This window comes from Saccopteryx leptura, chromosome 3, assembly GCF_036850995.1.
Source record: "Saccopteryx leptura isolate mSacLep1 chromosome 3, mSacLep1_pri_phased_curated, whole genome shotgun sequence".
Taxonomy (NCBI): Eukaryota; Metazoa; Chordata; class Mammalia; order Chiroptera; family Emballonuridae; genus Saccopteryx; species Saccopteryx leptura.
In genome coordinates, this window is record NC_089505.1 from 254,126,026 (window position 1) to 254,146,410 (window position 20,385).

Sequence of the window (20,385 nt, forward strand, 5' to 3'; positions counted from 1 at the left end):
CGGAGTGGACACGTGACAGTGGTCCCACCAGGCTGCGGGCTGCCTGCAACCCCGCCTCCAGGCGAGAGGCAAGAGCCCAGGACAGGCAGAGGTCTGCTGCTAAGCAAAGGCATGCAGGCACGCAGCCTCACCAGACCTGCAGAGCTCAGGTTTGCAGCCCTATGCGTGAGCTGGCTCCACCAACAGGGGTGAGGCGAAAGGCCGGGAAAACGTGGAGATCCAGAGGTCCACAGCTGAGCGCTTACCCACAGCGCCGCCTGACCTGTGGAGTGTAGGCTTGCAGCCGAGGCGGAAGCCCGGGAACAGGCGGAGACCTGCAGCTGAGCAAAGGTGCTCACCCCCACCCTTGATTCCGAGGCTTATGGCCCACGCGCAGTGCACAACCACACCTGCGGGGGGCAGGACGAAGGCCCAGGCCGCCAAGGCTTGTAGAGTTGGGCACATGATCACAGCTCTTCCATGGAGGAGTCGGAAACCACAGCAACAGACAACCGCAGCAGGCCGGCACCGGCAATGCCCATACTAGAACATCCTAGGCAGCAGCAGAGGGGGTGGCAGGCCTGCAGAGAGACCACACCTAGGGAACACAGAGGCCACACCCATTGGACTCCAGTGGCCAAACCATTCTTATATACAGACAAACTGGGCAGGCAGAGAAATGCAACCCAAATGAATCAAGAGAAATCCCCAGAGAAGGACCAGAATGAGTCAGATATAACCAAATTACCGGATGCAGAGTTTAAAATAATGATTGTTAGGATGTTCAAAGAGCTTAGAACAATAACAGATGGTCATTATGAACACCTAAATAGAGATAGGAAATATAAAAATGGAAATTAAAATAATAAAAACGAATCAGTAAGAAATGACAAATACAATATCAGAATTGAAGACCACAATGGAAGGAATTAAAAGCAGCATGGATGAAGCTAAGGATTGAATCAGCGAGTTAGAGGACAAGATAAATGAAGGCATGGAAGCAGAGCAGAAGAAAAAAAAGTGACTCAAAAAATCTGAGGAAACTCTAAGAGAGCTCTGTGACAACATAAAGAGAAATAATATCTGCATCATAGGGGTTCCTGAAGAAGAGAAAGAACAAGGGATAGAAACTTTGTTCAATTAAATCAGAGCTGAAAACTTCCCTAAATTGAGGAAGGAAAAAGTCTCACACATTCAAGAAGCACAGAGAACTCCATTAAAGAGAAACACAAAGAAATCTACACCGCGACACACATAATTAAAATACCACAGCTAAGTGATAAAGAGAAAATATTAAAAGCTGCTAGAGAAAAAAAGGCTATATCACCTACAAAGGAACCCCCATAAGGATGACATCAGACTTCTCAACAGAAACACTTGAGGCCAGAAGGGAATGGCAGAAACTATTCAAAATAATGCAGAACAAGAACCTACAACCAAGACTACTTTATCCAGCAAGGTTATTGTTTGAAATTGAAAAAGAAATAAAAAGCTTTGCAGACCAAAAAAAAAAAAACTCAAGGAATTCCCTACAACCAAAACAACGCTGCAAGAAACGCTAAGGGGCCTGTTGTAAACAGATCAAAGGAGGGAAAGAATATAGCAAAAGAGAAATATAGCTTTAAAGAATAAAATGGCAATAAACAACTACATATCAATAATAACCTTAAATGTAAATGGATTAAATGATCCAATCAAAAGACACAGGGTAGCTGCATGGATAAGAAAACAGGACCCATACATATGCTGTCTACAAGAGACACACCATAAAACAAAAGATGCACCTAGAGTAAACGTAAAAGGATGGAAAAAAAAATATTTCATGCAAATGGAAATGAAACAAAAGCTGGGGTAGCAATACTTATATAAGGCAAAATGGACTTTAAAACAAAGGCTATAGTAAGAGATAACGAAGGACACTACATAATGATAAAAGGAGCAATCCAACAGAAAAATATAACCATTATAAATATCTACGCACCTAATATAGAAGCACCTAAATATATAAAGCAGACTTTGATGGATTTAAAGGGTGAGATAAACAGCAATACTATAATAGTAGGGGATTTCAATATCACTAACATCAGTAGATAGGTCCTCAAGAAAAAAAATTAACAAAGAAAGAGCAGACTTAAAGGACATACGGCATCAACTGGATTTAATAGATACCTTCAGAATCTTTCACCCTAAAGCAGCAGAATATACATTCTTTTCAAGTGTTCATGGTACATTCTCTAGGATAGACCACATGTTAGGAAACAAAAGTGGTCTCAACAAATTTAAGACGATTGAAATCATATGAAGCATTTTCTCTGATCACAATGGCATGAAACTAGAAATCAACCACAACAGAAAAACTGAAAACTACTCAAACACTTGGAAACTAAATAGCACGTTATTAAATAAAGAATGGGTTAACAATAAGATCAAAGAAGAAATAAAATAATTCCTAAAAATCAATGATAGTGAGCATACAACAACTCAAAATTTATGGGACACAGCAAAAGCAGTCCTGAGAGGGACTTCATAGCATTACAGGTATACCTTAAGAAGCTAATAAAAGCTCAAATAAACAACTTGGCCCTGCATCTAAAAGAACTAGAAAAAGAACAGCAAGTAAAGCCCAGAGGTAGTAGAAGAAAGGAAATAATAAAGATCAGTGCTGAAATAAAGGACATAGAGACTAAAGAAACAATCCAGAGGATCAATGAAACCAGGAGCTGGTTCTTTGAAAAGGTAAACAAGACTGATGAACCTTTAACTAGACTCACCAAGAAAAGAAGAAAGAGGACTCAAATAAATAAAATTAGAAATGAGAGTGGAGAAATAACAACTGACACAACAGAAATACAAAATATTGCAAGAAAATACTATGAAGAATTGTATGACAAAAAACTAGACAACCTAGATGTAATGGACAAATTCCTTAAAACAATCTTCCAAAAATCAATCTGGAAGAATCAGAAAACCTAAACAGATCGATTACAACAAATGAGATCGAAACAGTTATCAAAAAACTCACAACAGAGAAAAGTCCTGGGCCTGATGGCTTCACAAGTGAATTCTACCAAATATTCAAAGAACAACTAACTCCTATCCTTCTCAAGCTATTTTAAAAAATTCAAGAGGAAGGAAGACTTCCAAACTCCTTTCATGAAGCAAGCATTAATTCTTATTCCAAAACTAGGCAAAGACAACACAAAGAAAGAAAATTATAGGCCAATATTCCTGATGAATATAGATGCTAAAATCTTCAACAAAATATTAGCAAACCGGATCCAGCAATATATGAAAAAAATCATACACCATGATCAAGTGGGATTTATTCTGGGAAGGCAAGGTGGGTCCAATATTTGCAAATCAATCAATGTGATTCATCACATAAACAAAAGGAAGGAGAAAAACCACATGATAATTTCAATAGCTGCAGAAAAAGCATTTGATAAAATCCAGCACTCATTCATGATCCAAACTCTCAGCAAAGTTACCGGGGGTGGTGGGGGTTGGGGAGGTGGAGGCAGGAGAGTGAGGAGATAGGGGAGGGGAGGGACACAAAGAAAACCAGATAGAAGGTGACGGAAGACAATTTGACTTTGGGTGATGGGTATGCAACATAATCCAATGTCAAAATAACCTGGAGATGTTTTCTCTGAACATATGTACCCTGATTTATCAATGTTACCCCATTTAAATAAAAAATTAAAAACTATTAACAACTAAAATGCTGATTATCTGACAAGGTTTGTTTATCACAATTTAAGAAAACAAAAACAAGAATAAGCATTAGGTTGATGTTTTTACAATATTGTAAAATCTAAACAAACTGATGTATATAATGAAGCACGGTTTTTAAATTCTGTTCCAATCTTCTACCATTAGTGTCTCTCTTAAATGGAAATTGTAGCCTGACCTGTGGTGGCCCAGTGGATCAAGTGTCAACCTGGAATGCTGAGGTTGCCGGTCCAAAGCCCTGGGCTTGCCTGGTCAAGGCGCATATGGGAGTTGATGCTTCCTACTCCTCCCCACTTCTCTCTCTCTCTTCTCTAAAAATGAATGAATAAATGAATGAATAAATAAATAAATAATTTTAAATGGAAATTGTGGTTCCTGACATCTCTCCAGTGTAGCCTCAGTCAGGGAACAGCCGCTGGCTCTCTCAGGGCTTGTCTTCTGACTCTAGACTTGGAGAAGAAGACACATCACCATATGCTCTCTCACAACTAGAGAACAAGCCACATGCTATGAGCCTATTATTTCTAGCCTCCTACTATTCTCAAAGCTTTTTTTCTCTTTGATTTTCCTTCTTTCCTCAGAGAAGTCTTGCCTCAAGGTTAACCCAAGAATCTAGGTTGATACCAGGAAGTCACTCCTGAGCCCCCACACCAGTTAAGTGTTCCCACAGCACCCCATGGACTGCTGATCGTGCTGTTTTATAGTTAGCTGTTTTTGGATCCATTTCCTCTACAAACTCAAGGCCAAAATACTAAAGAGGACGAAGATGGATTTTTGTAGTCCCAGCATCCACCTTGCAGGGAAGAGGCATCCCATAAGTCAGGGGTCCCCAAACTTTTTACACAGGGGGCCAGTTTACTGTCCCTCAGACCGTTGGAGGGCCGGACTATAAAAAAAAAAAACTATGAACAAATCCCTATGCCCTATGCACATTGCACATATCTTATTTTAAAGTAAAAAAAAAAAAACCAAAAAACAAAACGGGAACAAATACAATATTTAAAATAAAGAACAAGTAAATTTAAATCAACAAACTGACCAGTATTTCAATGGGAACTATGGGCCTCCTTTTGGCTAATGAGATGGTCAATGTGCTCCTCTCACTGACCACCAATGAAAGAGGTACCCCTTCCGGAAGTGCGGCAGGGGCCAGATAAATGGCCTCGGGGCCGCATGCGGCCCGCGGGCCGTAGTTTGGGGACCCCTGCCATAAGTGTTTCTACAATGAGATTCTTTAATATAGTAGTTCTTAACCTTCACAGGTCATGAACCCTTTTAAGAAAATCTGATGAAAGCCAGGGGATCTGCTCTGAAAAAAGTATACATTTATCCATGGTTTCATTTATAATTTCAAAAAATCTATGAAGGACCTACAATCCCTGCAGAGACCTAGCAGGCTGAGATGCCTGGTGTAATATTTTAGTCTCATCTTGTCTATACAATGGGAGAAGCAGAGTCAGCTGTCAACATGCGATATAAAATAAGAAAAAGGATTTAGCAAAACATACCCAAGGAATTACAGAACAGAAAGGATTAGAATTATAGGTAGGCAAGGCCCATCCATCTTGTTTTATATAAAAATCCTCCCAGTATCAATCTTACAGGTTCACAGCTATCCTATATTCTTACAGGTTCACAGCTATCCTATATTAAAGATAATGGAGAATCCCTAATAGTTGTATGACAGATGAATAGGTGTGATAGGGGAACCTGACAAACACATTTTTCTCATCCAATTATAAGACACAAAATATCTACATAAGAGATACACTTAGAGAGTATAATACTAAAATAATCTGTATTACGACACATGAGCCAAGATCCAAAAAGACTCTCTGTAGGATGAGGGTCACAGAGGGAGGAACAGTGTTATGTTCAAAGAATACTACTACCAACAATACCATGCTACAATTATCCCAAGGAGTTCAACTGTGTGGGACTGGACTGTCCCCTACAGTGGGCACAAGGACAGTGGTTAGAAATTTTGGTCCAACATTACCTGGGGTCTCTCAAAGTCAGTCTTGGAGCTGACGCTGAAGTACTCATGTATTTACCATTACTATTTATAAATTAAAATAATAAATAAGTAACCAGAATGGAATTAAGAATCACAGACTTGTGGTCAGCCTCCTTAGGCATGTCCCCTTCCTGAAATAAAGGTCCTGTAAATAAAAGTGTGTATGAAAAAAGGTAGTCCTAGGGAAAACTACAGATCGTTCAATTCAATGTGGAATAAAAAGTAGGGAATTAGATTTGGCAATATTTGCTAAATTAATATTTGTATATTTGTTTAAAGTAATCATTCTGTATACTAACATTTTAAAATTTTATGTAAAGGAAAAGATAAGGCGTATATCCAGCCATGTCCTCGAGGCCATTCCTCAAATGCCACTATTTCCTTTGTGTAGAAAACTTTTACTTTCAGGATCTCATTTTATCTCTGCATACACATAAAATAAGTCTCTAATGGCTTTATCATTAGCTGACTGCAGCTGGGAAGTCTTCACCATGCTCAGAGTGAACCATCCTGTGTCACATGATGTCAGATCCTTGGCCAAACCAGCTACAATAAGTCTTTCAAAAAGATATGCAAACATTAGCTGTACAATATACTATGATTCATTGTCCAAAAAAACACCAAAAATAAAACTATGTACTGTTACTCTGCACCTGTACATTGTAACTTTCTCAGAATGCCTTGTCATTTAAATATACACATTTCAATGTTTTTGTACTGATAAACTAACAGTACAAAAAGCTGTTATTTTATGAAGCAAAAGAATAAAAATCTGTTTAAGTTAAAATACCATATCGGTATATTCTGTATGCCAATTCTCTGCCTCAATTAAAAATAGAGTTGGCCATTATAATTCCTCCACCCTTTTGAGGACTTCAAAACAAAAACAAAAATAATCATAAATCAATCAGGGACAACTTGTGTTCCTAATTAAATGAAAGGCCTTCTTTAGAAAACATTTTTCACATAAATGAATGTACTTTATTAACACCAGAGGTCACTGCCAGCCACGTGGTAACAGGTTTTAAGTTTGGGCTTAAAAGAACCTGTTAGCCTCATAGTATATTCTTGAGTAGGCAGTGCACCTCCTCACCTCTTTTATCTGTTTCCCATCCTTCCCTATCCCCAACAGGTAAGCTCAAACATGAAACTTGGCCAGGAATAAGCTTCACAGCTCTCTACAAAACAATGAAGTTGTCAAATGAAGCTGTACCTGCTGACTGGGCCTTCTTTGCTCTAACTGAGCCAAATATCAACAGTACAACGATTGAAATTTCTTTTGAGAGCCAAAGTTTTTTTTTTGTTTTTTGTTTTTTACAGGGACAGAGAGTGAGTCAGAGAGAGGGATAGACAGGGACAGATAGGAACGGAGAGAGATGAGAAGCATCAATCATCAGTTTCTTGTTACGACACCTTAGTTGTTCATTGATTGCTTTCTCATATGTGCCCTGACCACGGGCCTTCAGCAGACCGAGTGACCCCTTGCTCAGGGACCTTAGGTCCGAGCTGCTGAGCTTTTTTTGCTCAACCCAGATGAGCTCGTGCTCAAGCTGGCAACTTCGGGGTCTCGAACCTGGGTCTTCCGCATCCCAGTCCGACACTCTATCCACTGCGCCACCGCCTGGCCAGGCTTGAGAGCCAAAGTTTTTAAACTTAAATTATACAGGTAGGTACATTCCTTACTGAGGTAGCGCCCACACGTGGTATTTTGTGGAAGAGCCACACTCAAGGGGCCAAAAAGCCGCATGTGGCTCACGAGCCATGGTTTGCTGACCACTGACTTAGGTGGCTTCCATATCTTGGCTATTGAAAATAATGCTGCAATGCAACAGGGGTACATCTTTTTGAATTGGTGTGTTTGTCTTCTTTAGATAAATACCCAGAAGTGAAATCGACTGGCTGTACGGCAGATCTATCTTTAGTTTTTTGCAGACTCTCCACACGGTTTTCCATAGTGGCTGCACCAATTAGCAGTCCCACCAGCAGTGCACAATAGTTCCCTATCCTCTACACCCTCACCAATACGTTATTTTTTTAGTTTTTGATAATAGCCATTCTGACTAAAGTGAGGTGGTACTCACTGTGATTTTGATTGGCATTTCCCTGATGATTAGTGACGTTGAGCATTTTTTTTCAAGTCTGTTGGCCACCTGTATGTCTTCTTTGGAGAAATGTCTCTTCATGTCCTTCCCCTACTTTTTTTTAGTACTGAGTTGTATGAGTTCCTTATATGTTCTGAATATCAACCCCTTATCAGATATACCATTTGCAAATATATACTGCTCACAAAAATTAGGGGATATTTCAAAATGAATCTGAAGCCATAAAAAAAGCAACATTTTTTTTTATTAAACAGGATCAGAAAAGCAAACAAGTCAAAGAAAAGTTGTTTAATTATGCAAATAAGGTGGAAAACCAACTTTCATTGGTGAAAATGCACTGTATAAAGGGCTGAAAGTACTGGAGTATCTGCATGTTCCCTGATCTCCTAATTGTTGTGAGTAGTGTATTCTCCAAAAAAAGATTACTCAGACTAATGTCAAATCATTTATTATGTTTTCTTCTAGGAATTTTATGGTTTCAGGCCTTACGTAAGTCTTTAATCCAGATCTGGCAGGGCTGCTCTACATGCGTACCTCACAACGCCCTCCTAGCTCTGAACTCTCTCTGGATGGGGCAGCCCCGTGTGCGCGTACTGCTGCACTTTGCTAGCCCTGTGCCCTCTCAGGCCAGAGCAGCCCCACTTGTGCATGCAGCAGTGCCCCACTATCTCAGCCCTTTGGACATGACAACCTTGCCTGCAGGTGCCACAGTGTTTTGCTATCACCACACTCTCTCTGGGCAAGGGAGCCCCATGTGCATGTGCGGCCCAGTAGGTGCACTCAGCGGCAACTGCCACACCCACTGAATCAATCTCTTTTTGGAGGAGCCCCTTGTATGCCCACCTGTTCCTGCTGGATCTAGCTATGCTGGATCTAGCTATGCTGGATCTAGCTAGGGGATATGCTCTAGAAGCCTTGGCCGGAGAACCTGGATCAATCTCTCGCCTGCTATCCATGTGCAGGGAAACGTAAACGGTGTTCTCCTGGATAGTTCCTGGACAGCTCCCTAAACACACAGTTTCCCAACCTTCTCTATGTGGTCTTTCCCTTTCTCTTGTTTGTTATGCAAAAGTTGTTCAATTGGCTCTCAGTTGTCTCTCAGGAAGAACTGCTCTAACTATAGATGTACAGTCGATGTGTTCTTGGAGAGTGTGAGTTCAGCTTCCTCCTACACCAGCATCTTGGTCTCCCCTCTAGACAATCACTTCATTTAAATCATCCATTAAGTAAACATTAGATCAAGACACATAGTCCCTTGGCCTTAAAGACGAGTATGAAGACAACACAGGCATACAAAACAACTAAAACTAAATAGGTCAGCTAAGCACCACATGATGGTAGAAATAACCACTAATATCTGTAAAATGCTTCAGTTTTTATGTTTCTAAATGAAGCTTCATAACAACCTGGTGAAGTACATAAAGCACTTGGCATTACTCTCATTTTACACAAAGCTTGTAAGCAGTAGAGCAAGGATTTGAACTTCTGACACCACTGTACTATACACCTCTTCAGTGCAACTTTCTGCTAGGGGCTGATGATAGAGGTAGAGGCATTTGGACTGCACCTCAAAGAATAAGCAAGGTTTTGATAGGTAAAGAGACCGCAGCATTCCAAGGAAAGAACATACACAGAAGTCTAGAAATACAATGTATAAAAGGAACTGCTGGGTTGCTTCACATAAGGCAGGCAGAGGAAATACGGCTATTCGGGTTGAAAGCACGTGAAGAGCTTTAAGCAGCTGACTTAGCATATATCTGTACATGACCCTACGGACAATAAGAAATCAGATGGTTTAGGAAAGAGAAGGAAAAAAAAACATAAATGAACCCTTACTGTGCGTTTGGTACTCTTCCAAAGAATTGCCTCACAGTCAGAGATATTAAGTTATGAGGTAGTATTAAAGGGAGATTAGACTTTCGTTAAGTCTTCCGCATCACTGGAAACATGGGTTTAATAGAAGGGAAAATCGTAGAAGGCTATCTCTGTAGTTTCAGCATGAGGGAACAGTGAATGCAAAGCAATATTCCTGTCTGTGTCTGAAGTGATGGTTTTTACAAGTCCCTGAGTACTCTATCCCCAAAGGTAAAAAACAATGTCCTAAATTACCTTAAATGTTCTTACATTATTATCTAAAACTTACCGAATCTTCTGGAGGTCTCTGGATTTTTCCCCAATCCACAGAAGGTCCCTTTTCTTGCAAAAATCTATGAAATAGCTTACAAAATCCATCGAGGTCTTTTTTAGTGTGCTATGAAAACAGAAATTGTTGTTACAACTAGCAGAATACTTAATAATAAAAACAGACATATTATACACTTAAAATACCTTTGAATGAAATTCTTACACTATCAGAACATGAAATCTATTTATACCCCAATTTAAAATTAAAGAGGAAGGAAAAGTTAATAGGAACCACACTTAAAGGAATATAAGTCAATAATCTTCCCACCAGTATCATGTAATTTAAATACTATTCAATCCATGGGAATTCCAAATGGTTCTCCATATTTATTCACCAATATCTTTCTCTGCTTCTTTTAAGTGAAAATTAATCTTCATCAAAATAACAAAACAAAAACATAGCTAACCTCAAAACATTAAGTATAAACTAAAATTTAAAGATGAAAATCCACTGCCTGACCTGTGGTGGCGCAGTGGATAAAGCGCTGACCTAGAACAATGTGGTCGCTGGTTCAAAACCCTGGGCTTGCCTGGTCAAGGCCCATATGGGAGTTGATGCTTCCTGCTCCTCCCCTCTTCTCTCTCTCTCTCTCTCTCTCTCTCTCTCTCTCTCTCCCTCCCCTCTCTAAAATAAATAAATAAAATCTTTTAAAAAAATAAATAAAAATGAAATTCTACTGATTTATTAAGGAGAAAACACCCGTCTATTGTGGGACCTTTACTATAGCTGACAAGTAGTATAGTTCTATTAGAATTGGCTCTTTGGAAAAGGCATGCAGGATATATGGTTCATACACTAACTTCTCACAATTATAACTGAATATTGGTATCCATTTCTCCATCCAATAATACTAAAATACAGAATAAAGAGTAATTTGGCCCTGGCCAGTTGGTTCAGTGGTAGAGCATCGGCCTCGTGTGCAGAAGTCCCAGGTTCGATTCCCGGCCAGGGCACACAGGAGAAGCGCCCATCTGCTTCTCCACCCCTCCCCCTCTCCTTCCTCTCTGTCTCTCTCTTCCCCTCCCACAGCCGAGGCTCCACTGGAGCAAAGATGGCCCGGGCGCTGGGGATGGCTCCTTGGCCTCTGCCCCAAGCACTAGAGTGGCTCTAGTCCCAACAGAGAGACACCCCTTGGTGGGCGTGCCGGGTGGATCCCAGGCGGGCGCATGCGGGAGTCTGTCTGACTGTCTCTCCCAGTTTCGGGCTTCAGAAAAATACAGGGGGGAAAAAAAAATAAGTAATTTTGTTCTGATTGTTTTAAACTTTAGAAACTGCCTAGAATTAAAAAAGAAAAAAACAATGGTTTTACAATGGCCAAATGTTGAAAATTCTTAATTGTTAAGTAATACTACACTTTAATGTTTTCATTTCATCTTGTGCTTATTTTTAAATGGAGGATCAGCAACAGCAATAGCAACTCAGCATGTAGGTGAGTGAAAGCAAAAAGCATTGTTTACTATTTACCTCAAACTCATGTGATGGTGCTGTGATGAGTATTTTTTCTAGTTCCTTCTTCACAGATAATTCTAGTTCTTGTCGAATGACCTCTTGGAACTGAGAAGCACCATCTTGAGACATTGCTTTGCTAAGATCTTAAAACAAAAATATAAAACCACCAACTGAAAAATGAGATACCCATTCAAACAGCAGATGAGCTATAATTGATTTATTTCTGGTTTTCCAGCAAATGAAAAGGGTTCAATCCTATAGTCTCATCATCCTCTCACAGCATTTTAATAGTGTCAACTAGTTAGGAGTACAGAATCACAAGTGCTCAAGTTTGACTATTTGGTATATGTTATATGCTTTACTAGTATATCTGAAACACTTCTGGGAAGATGAGGCAGGTGGAAGTAAAAAGATTAATTAATCTTCATTTGAGCACATAATTCCATCTCTACTAATGTTTCTCTCCTAGCCATTAAAAGTGGAGAAAAATCAGAACAAATGGAATAACATTAATAAGGGTATGTTTTATGGAACATGCCCTTACAGAACTGCTGCATCAAAGATAACTGAAGGAGTCCTGCAATTTTGCTAAAGCAAAAGACTCCTCCCGCCTCCAGACCAGATAAAAAATTTAAGGAATCCTGTCCATTTTAGAAGGCTAGCCATTCCAGTTCATATTCCTCACTGGAAGAAGCCCTTGAAAGATAGATAATGGTAATTCCAAGGTGCCTCTACTTCTGTTATTGGCATCAGAAATTTCATTTTAAAAGAATAAGGGCACAGGGCTGCTTCCTCACTCTGCTCTTCAATTTCAGCCAAGACTTTTTAGTACTAATCTGTGCCCAACAAGGCTATCAGGGCTTTTGGTATAGCTGGGCATCTCTGTGATGGACGGATCCTACTAAAGGTGACAGAAATGCCTTTTAGATGAAAACAAAAATAGAAAATACAGAAAAAGAAAACATCACAACTCCTAGCACCTTGGGGAAAAATGCAAACTCAGATGTTTTATATACTTAAGTACCTAGATAGTAATTATCCTGTTTACTTCTTTAAAAATGAGACAGCCTGACCAGGAGGTGGTGCAATGGACAGAGCGTCAGCCTGGGAGGCTGAGGACCCAAGGTTCGAAACCCCGAGGTAACCAGCTTGAGCATGGGTTTACCAGCTTGAGCGTGGGATCACAGACATGATCCCATGGTCACTGGCTAGAGCCCAAAGGTCACTGGTTTGAAGCCCAAGATTGCTGGCTGAACAAGGGGTCACTCACTCTGCTGGAGCCCCCCCCAGTCAAGGCACATATAAGAAAGCAATCAATGAACAACTAAGGTGCCACAATGAAGAATTGATGCTTATCTCCTTTCCCTTCTGTCCCTGTCTATCCCTCTGTCTCTCTCACTAAAAAAAAAAAAACAAAAAAAAAAAACCCACATGAGACAATCAGATTATTGTTCACCTCTCCCTTTATCCTCAACCTTATTTTCTAAATGTATTCGTGAAGCTTATGTTCAAATATTTTCTTTGATAAGTAATTAGTTCTACAAATGTTGGTTAATTAGGCCCTGGCCGGTTGGCTCAGCAGCAGAGCGCTGGCCCAGCATGTGGAAGACCCGGGTTCAACTCCCAGTCAGGGCAAACAGGAAAAGCGCCGATCTGCTTCTCCACCCTCCCCCCCTCCCCCTCTTCTCCTTCCGCAGCCAAGGCTCCATTGGAGCAAATTTGGCCCAGACGCTGAGGACAACTCCATTGCCTCTGCCTCAGGCCGCAACAGAGCAATGCCTCAGATGGGCAGAGCATCGCCCCCTGGTGGGCATGCCAAGTGGACCCCAGTCGGGCACATGTGGGAGTCTGTCTAATTGCCTCCCCACTTCTAACTTGGGGGGGGGGGAGTTGGTTAATTAATTTATTTTAATGTTGGTTAATTTAGCAGAATATTTCATATACCAACAAGTTCTTTCACTTGTTATCTAGGAAGAAGGAAACATTTATATAGACAGAATTAAAGCCAACATAATAAATATTTTAAAGAAACTTTTGAGAGCAGAAATTAGTATATTATGTTAACTCCTGAGACAATTTATTTAATACAGTCTTTCCCTCTCCCTAATATCTAAAAATGTTAACAAATGAGGTATTTAACATAGCTCTTCAAAATCTTTTATACACACTTGCCATCATATTAAAATCCAAGAGGGGGAAAAAAAAGTAAACAAGAGAAAAATAAAAGGAAATTTGGTAAGATCACACAATCTAATACTAAAATAGCCATTTTTTAACTGTATTCATTTTGTCTACGGCCATACCACCCTAAACGTACCTAATCTCGTCTTGTTTGTGCTTGTCTTGTCTGTCGTCTTTCAGGGATAAACAACACAATTAAGTTTACAGACTCCAATAAAACAGCCAAAGTGACCCAAACTGCAGCTTACAAATAAGGATTTTGTGATCTAAAAGCCACCAAGAAACAAAAATATGTGTGTTCCATAAACAACCTAAAGATAGATATGTTTCAACCAGTAAGAAGCAATTTGATTATGAACTGTAAAAACCTAGGACAATGCATGAGCTTGTTTGCATAACTATGGTAACTAAAAAACTCCTCCAGTACATTTTAAACTAGGTTAATGTGACATCAACCACACATGTTCATCCCTTGGCTAGTTTAGTCATAATTTAAAATCTATCACAGGTTAAGTCCTCCATGCTGCTGCCCATCTATACCTGGGATGTCTCTTCCCCAATCTTTAAGCCAACTCCTATATTAATGTCTAGAAAATAATATGGAAGAAAAATATACTAAACATAAAACCTCTAAAACAGATGAATTGTTTGTATGTCACAGACTGATTAAAACAGATAAAAAAATTACTATATAATAATTTTTAATATTTCTTTTTTTGTTAAGACTCAAAGACATCTATAGACAGACTTGCTGCTTTGTTACTGAAGTTAGATCCTGAAAGGCCAGCATTCACAGTCACATTCCTAAAAAATATAGTCATGGAAACATTTAACTTACTTATATTCTGGGCAAATGCCAAAATGAGATAAAACTAAATGTAACTGCTAAGTTTAAAAATAACTCTAGTAGCTGTCTGAGATTTGACTACATGAGAACAGTCCAAAATAAACCCACATCAAACTTTAGAGACTCTACAGAACAACAGCCTATTGATGTACATGATTTAAAGCCAAAATGCACAGAACCCATGCCACTATCCTATCAAGCCAAGCTAAGAAGCTGGTTGAAGAGCTCACATTTAATATTATATATGATCTTTGTCAGCTGCAGCAAGTCCAACCTTAAAACACTCGTTCAAAAAAACCCAACAAAAATAAACCAGACAGATTCAAACAAATTGTGACAAATAGCCCTAAACGTTATTCCTCCCATTTGTTTGACATAGCACCAGATGCAAAGGAAGAACAATTTGTGTTCCTTCTACCCCCTCTACAAATATGCATAGCTTACACAACAAAAGAACATTACAACATGCCTATCACTTCCATTCCGTAGTTGTTTCCCTCTCCTTTCCCTGAGGAAAGTACCACTGTGAAGTTCTATTTCTACGTAATTAGAGAATAAGGAAAAGCTTTCAATGAATAAAAAATATTCTAGAATAAAGAATAAATGCTTAATCAAGAAGAGTGTCTATCTTGCACAGACCAGGAGGCACAGAGCTAGACACCATTTCCCTTTTCAGTCACCTTATCCATCCTGAATTTTTAAAGAAAGGTCTGGAATTTCTGGTAGGAAAAGAAGACATTAGAAGCTTTCTTGGACTTAACATTCTCAGGTTATACTTCTGGCAATGATGGCTGAACTTCTAATGAAAGGTCAAAGAATCCCCTAAATAATGCAAGATTTCTAACCTTCTAAAATGTTTTGTCCCTCATTTCCTATCAATAGAGAATTGATTCTCCTTGACTTTAAAAGAATGAATTAAGAATTAAACATTTCATTACCTCAGTCATAAATCAAAACATTTTTATAGATGAGAGGGAGCATTTAATCTACCTTTAATATATTAACAGATAGGAAAACAAAGCTGAAATAATTAAATGACTTATCCAAGGTCACAGAGCAGGCTTTATGGAACCCAGAAACAAAGCCAGTTTATGGCAAGCCCCAGCCCAAAACTGAAATGAAAATATCTTGCTCATTTTTCATTTTTTTCCTCCTAGTCTAGTTCTTAAATCACAACACAAAATCCCTAAATAACGTTCTCTTCCAAAAGCATTTATATCAGGATGTCTTCTTACACTCAATGGGACAAAAAGGAAACTCTTTACTACATAAAAATGGGCTTACTAAGAGTTGTCTTGGTTGACTTAATTAGAATCTCTTCAATTTGGTACAGAACAGGCAGTAACTTTATTTTACAAGTTTCCCCCACACCTCCATTTCCTAATTCTTCCTTGTTCATGAGAACTAAAATTTCCACACCATGGACTTTCCTCTGTCCAACTGGAGCCAACCATAACAACCAAAAAAAAAAAAAAATGAGGAAGAGAAAATGCAGTAAGTCAATCTAACAAGTGATTGTTTTCAGGTATTTCACTTCATCCACTTCAGCAGCTAAGAAGTATACATAATAAACTCTTCCCTGACATCATGCAACGGGCATAAATAAAATAACTTTCCTCTCTAAAGTAGAAAGCTAGCTTCCCTAAGCAAAGGCCATGGAAAAGCTGAAGAAAGAATACCAAGAGCAACAAAGAGGGTGAGGAGACCTCTCCAGGCCACCATCCACCATTTATTATTTCTGAATAGTTCCAACCTTCCTTGGAAACTCATTATATCCTCAGAGTTGGAGAACTGGAGAGCTGACTTAATCTCAAACCAGGAAATCACTTGCAATCCATGTAAATGTAAAACTCAAGAATGTAAGAGCAACTGGAATTAACAACATTTAAGTGAAAGACATAGACTAGCTTTATGGCCAGTTAAAGCTAGCTTCTTCTGGAGTCACAACACTACAGTCCTTTAAACTCAGTTATTTATGAATATTCCTCCTAGAAAAGCTTTTCTTTTCTGGATTCCATTACCCAATATTATCCTACGTCATATTCTACATCTTTGTCCAGGCCTCAATTTCCATAACATACTACTACTCTTTCTTTTTCTGCTCTCTGGATTTCCTAAGATTTTGTCACTGGACCATGTTTCCCTCAACTATGTATTTCCTTTCCAATCTCCTTACTAATAACTCCAAAATATGTGCCTCTCATCCTGATCCTTTTTTCACGATATATAGGCTCACGTCCTCTAGTCTTCTAGACTTTCTGAACCTGGATACTCAACTGGGTACCACAAACTCAACAGGTCCAAATCATCTAAATGTCTGCACTCCATGGCAGTAACGTTCTTAGTTACTCCTAGGCGACCTAGAAACCTCATAGTTATGGCTTTTCCCACCTTTCCCCTGAACATTACATCCAATCCAGTACTACTTAATTGAATCACAATTCTATTCACTGCATTCCATTTCCACTGCTATCTTATTTTCCCTCTCATTTTCACTCTCCTGGTCATAATAAAAACAGCTTTCTATTTTGCCCATCTGTCACTCTGATCTGGTGGTATCATGCAGAATGGACTGATTCCTGTTAAGCTGCAATCCCAATCACATCACTTCTCTTTCTGAGTCGATGGGCTTTCATTTGATCGGAAATATATACAAATTCTTCAGTCAGGCATGTTTTCACAAACCAAGTTGACATACTATTTTGAGTAGCCAAAGCTAATGAAAGAACTAAAGCAGAATGCCTAAAGCAGGCATGGCCAACATATGGCCTGCGGGCCGTATCCGGTCCATGTAATGAGTTTATGCGGCCCGCGATTAAATTTTTAATATTCTCCACTACTTTAAAATCTCAGCTACTCAGAAGCGAAAGCATCTTTGATTATTGGAAATCGAGATATTTAAGAAGTGACACACGGAAAAGAATGCCGTGTGACTAATCTAGGGTTAACTTCCAATAATTGGTCGAATGGATTTGCGATACTTCTTTATTTTTTAAAAAAAATTCCATTATAAAGATTTACAACTTTTGTACTCGTCTGTACTCGATATGAGCTGTTTGACGTTTAGCGGCGATGTGAAATCCACATTCTTTGAGGCGGAGTTTGCCAGTGTGCACCCAATGTCAAACAATTCATTATTTTTGTAGTCAAGTGTGCTGAATCAAGTGGCATTGTAGCATAGACAATAGCTGCAGTTGATAACTAAAAATGTGTCCAGGCTATTTGTAAAATGAAATAATTGTTTTGTGATATAACCCCTTTAAGCTCATTCTCTTAATTAAATAGTTTCGATTGATTGTGATATAGTTTGGATATTTATACGGTATGTAATTATATTTTTATTAAAATAATATTGTATATTAAAATTTTTTCAGTCACATTTATTCATAAATTACATAATAAAATTTTATTTACGTAATCGTTCTTGTATTTAACATTTTTTAATTTTAATATTTCGTCCAGCCTGTGAAAAAAGTTTTCTTTCTAATCTGGCCTGGGGACAAAAACTGTTGGCCACGCCTGGCCTAAAGACTGCAACTTCCTAACTCCATTTGTAACTTTAATGTGCATACATATGACCTGGAGGGCTTGTTAAAACACAGCTCCCTGGGCAAGCTCCCAAAGATTCTGACTCAGTGGGGCTGAATGGGGAGAATATGCATATCTAATAAGTAAATGCTGCCAGTATTGCTTTGCATATAGCTCCTATACAGACCATACTACATGTTAATATGTTTGTGTAGTCATGCACCGTTCTTCTCCTACCCCAGTGCTTTTCTATCAACTATTTTTTGCCCCAAGGCCATGTGCTTAAGAGCAGGCACCAGGCCCAGGTTTTTTAAAGCCTCCCATCATTGGTTTAAGCATGAAACATACTGTATTTCCCCATGTATAAGACACAACATTATCAAAAAATTGGGGGTCTAAAAACTGGGTGTGTCTTATACAGTGGTTATAGTTTTTTTACTTGCATTTCCCAGCTTTTTAAGCTTGTTTTTGTGCTCACTGTTGTTGATTTTTTTACTTGCTTTTTCCACTTTTTTGAGCTTGTTGTCCTTGCACTCATTGTTTCACACTTGTTACTGGTATATTACGGTAGGTTATACGTTTTGCCATGTTCTGCTCAGAAAAGATTTTTGTACAGTGCTGAATTTAAGTTAAAAGTGATCCAGTTTGCAAAAGTGAATGGAAATCGTGCTGCTGAACGTAAGTTTGGTCCTCCTCTGAGAAGTCAATCCAAGACTGGCTACGGGAAGAAGAAACCCTACTGAAAATGCCATGGCAGAAGAAGGCCATGAGAGACAAGTCAGCAAAATGGCCTGATTTAGAGAGGGAATTGAAGATATGGATTGAAGAGCTAAGGGCAATTGGAATTTCTGTGTCCACAAAGATGGCTCAGCATGAGGCAAGAACTGCTGATGAAAAAGTTGCTGATTTCAAAGGAGGACACAACTGGTGCTTTAGGTTCATGAAACGGAATGGACTAAACATGCATACACACACCAGACTTGCCCAAAAGATGCCTGAAAGCTATGAGCAGAAGGTCCCTGAATTTCATTGTTTTGTCATTCTATGTTGGAAGACACATCAGTTTAAGTTGGGACAGATTGCAAATATAAACAAGTCCCCTTCATTTGATGTCCCAAGTAACAGAACTGTTGATAAGAAGGGGGTTAAAATTGTACCTGTGAAGACAAGTGTACATGAAAATAGCCATTATACAGTTGTTCTAGCTTGTCGTGTTGACGGAAACAAGCTGCCTCCTATGCTGATTTTCAAACGCAAAACTATACCAAAAGAAGACATTCATTAAGGAGTGATTTTCCACGTTCATGATGAGTGTTAGATGGATCAGGATGGGATGAAGCTCTTGTCTGAGAATGTTTGCAGGAGACCAGGTGGACTCTTATGCAAACCTACCCTATTGGTGCTTGATCAGTTCAGGACATACATAACAAAAATACAAAGAACACTGCTGCAGAGTAAAATACAAAACTTGCCATCATACCTGAAGGCTTGTCATCCCAGCTCCAACCACCTGACGTCAGCATTAACAAACCCTTTAAAGCTGCCATGAGAAACGAATGGAACCAATGGATGAAGCCTTTGGGGGACAATTTGACACCAGCAGGAAGAGTGAAGAAACCAACTATAGAAGAAGTCTGTACCTGGATGAAACAATCTTGGGACAGTATCAAGATTGAGATCATTGTCAAATCATTTGGAAGTGTGACATTCCAAATGCCATAGATGGAACTGAGGAGGAGGCAATATATGAAGACAGTGATTTGTCATCAGACACAGATGAGGACAAGCTAATGGATGGGAGGTTTGACAGTGATGAGAAGTTGTATGAATTTTATGATGAATAAAAATTGAGTTCAATAACTTTATGTAATACATTTTTTTTTTTCAAATTTCGGGCCCCAAAATTAAGGTGCATCTTATACATGGGGAATACGGTAATACATATGATTCTGACCAGTAAGCCAATGAAGGTAGTTTAACAAACGACTTTGAAGAAAGGCATTCCTCATTGAGAAAAAGCAGCACATGAGAAAGAAACAGTACCTTTTCCAACCTTGGACATAACAAGTATGTGTCCACATCTCTCTCACCTTTAGTTTCTTCTACTATTCAGTGATCTTAAAGGAAGCTGATCCAAGAATGAGATAAATATGCTTAAGGGAGAAGGAAAGATTGATGCAATCTTTGTACTGAATTAACCAACCCTGGGATATCCTACTTCAAGATTCATGCGATACAAGTCCCTCATTTTTTAAGCCAACTGAGTTGGTACTTTTCTGCTCTGTGAAATTAAAAGCATCCTAACTATTATAAATTTGTTCCAAAGCATACATCTCAAGTGTCATTCAATACTTTTAGAGAAAGG

General features: G+C 39.0%; 1 protein-coding gene and 1 non-coding gene across 3 annotated transcripts in view; one reads left to right on the forward strand and one right to left on the reverse strand.

The window, feature by feature from the left end:
• The window catches only part of UGP2 (UDP-glucose pyrophosphorylase 2), a 59,025-nt gene that overhangs the window by 28,403 nt on the left and 10,237 nt on the right, over nt 1-20,385 (reverse strand). For both annotated transcript variants that reach the window (XM_066378164.1, XM_066378163.1), the window contains exons 2-3: nt 11,480-11,607; nt 9,974-10,081 (exon numbers count right to left, since the gene is read on the reverse strand). In XM_066378164.1, the coding sequence (XP_066234261.1) occupies nt 9,974-10,081; nt 11,480-11,593 (222 nt within the window). In that variant the 5' untranslated portion in view covers nt 11,594-11,607. The remainder of the gene's footprint in view (nt 1-9,973; nt 10,082-11,479; nt 11,608-20,385) is intronic.
• TRNAT-CGU (transfer RNA threonine (anticodon CGU)) lies at nt 10,893-10,968 on the forward strand. Its single transcript has one exon. It is a non-coding gene; the product is annotated as a tRNA-Thr (tRNA).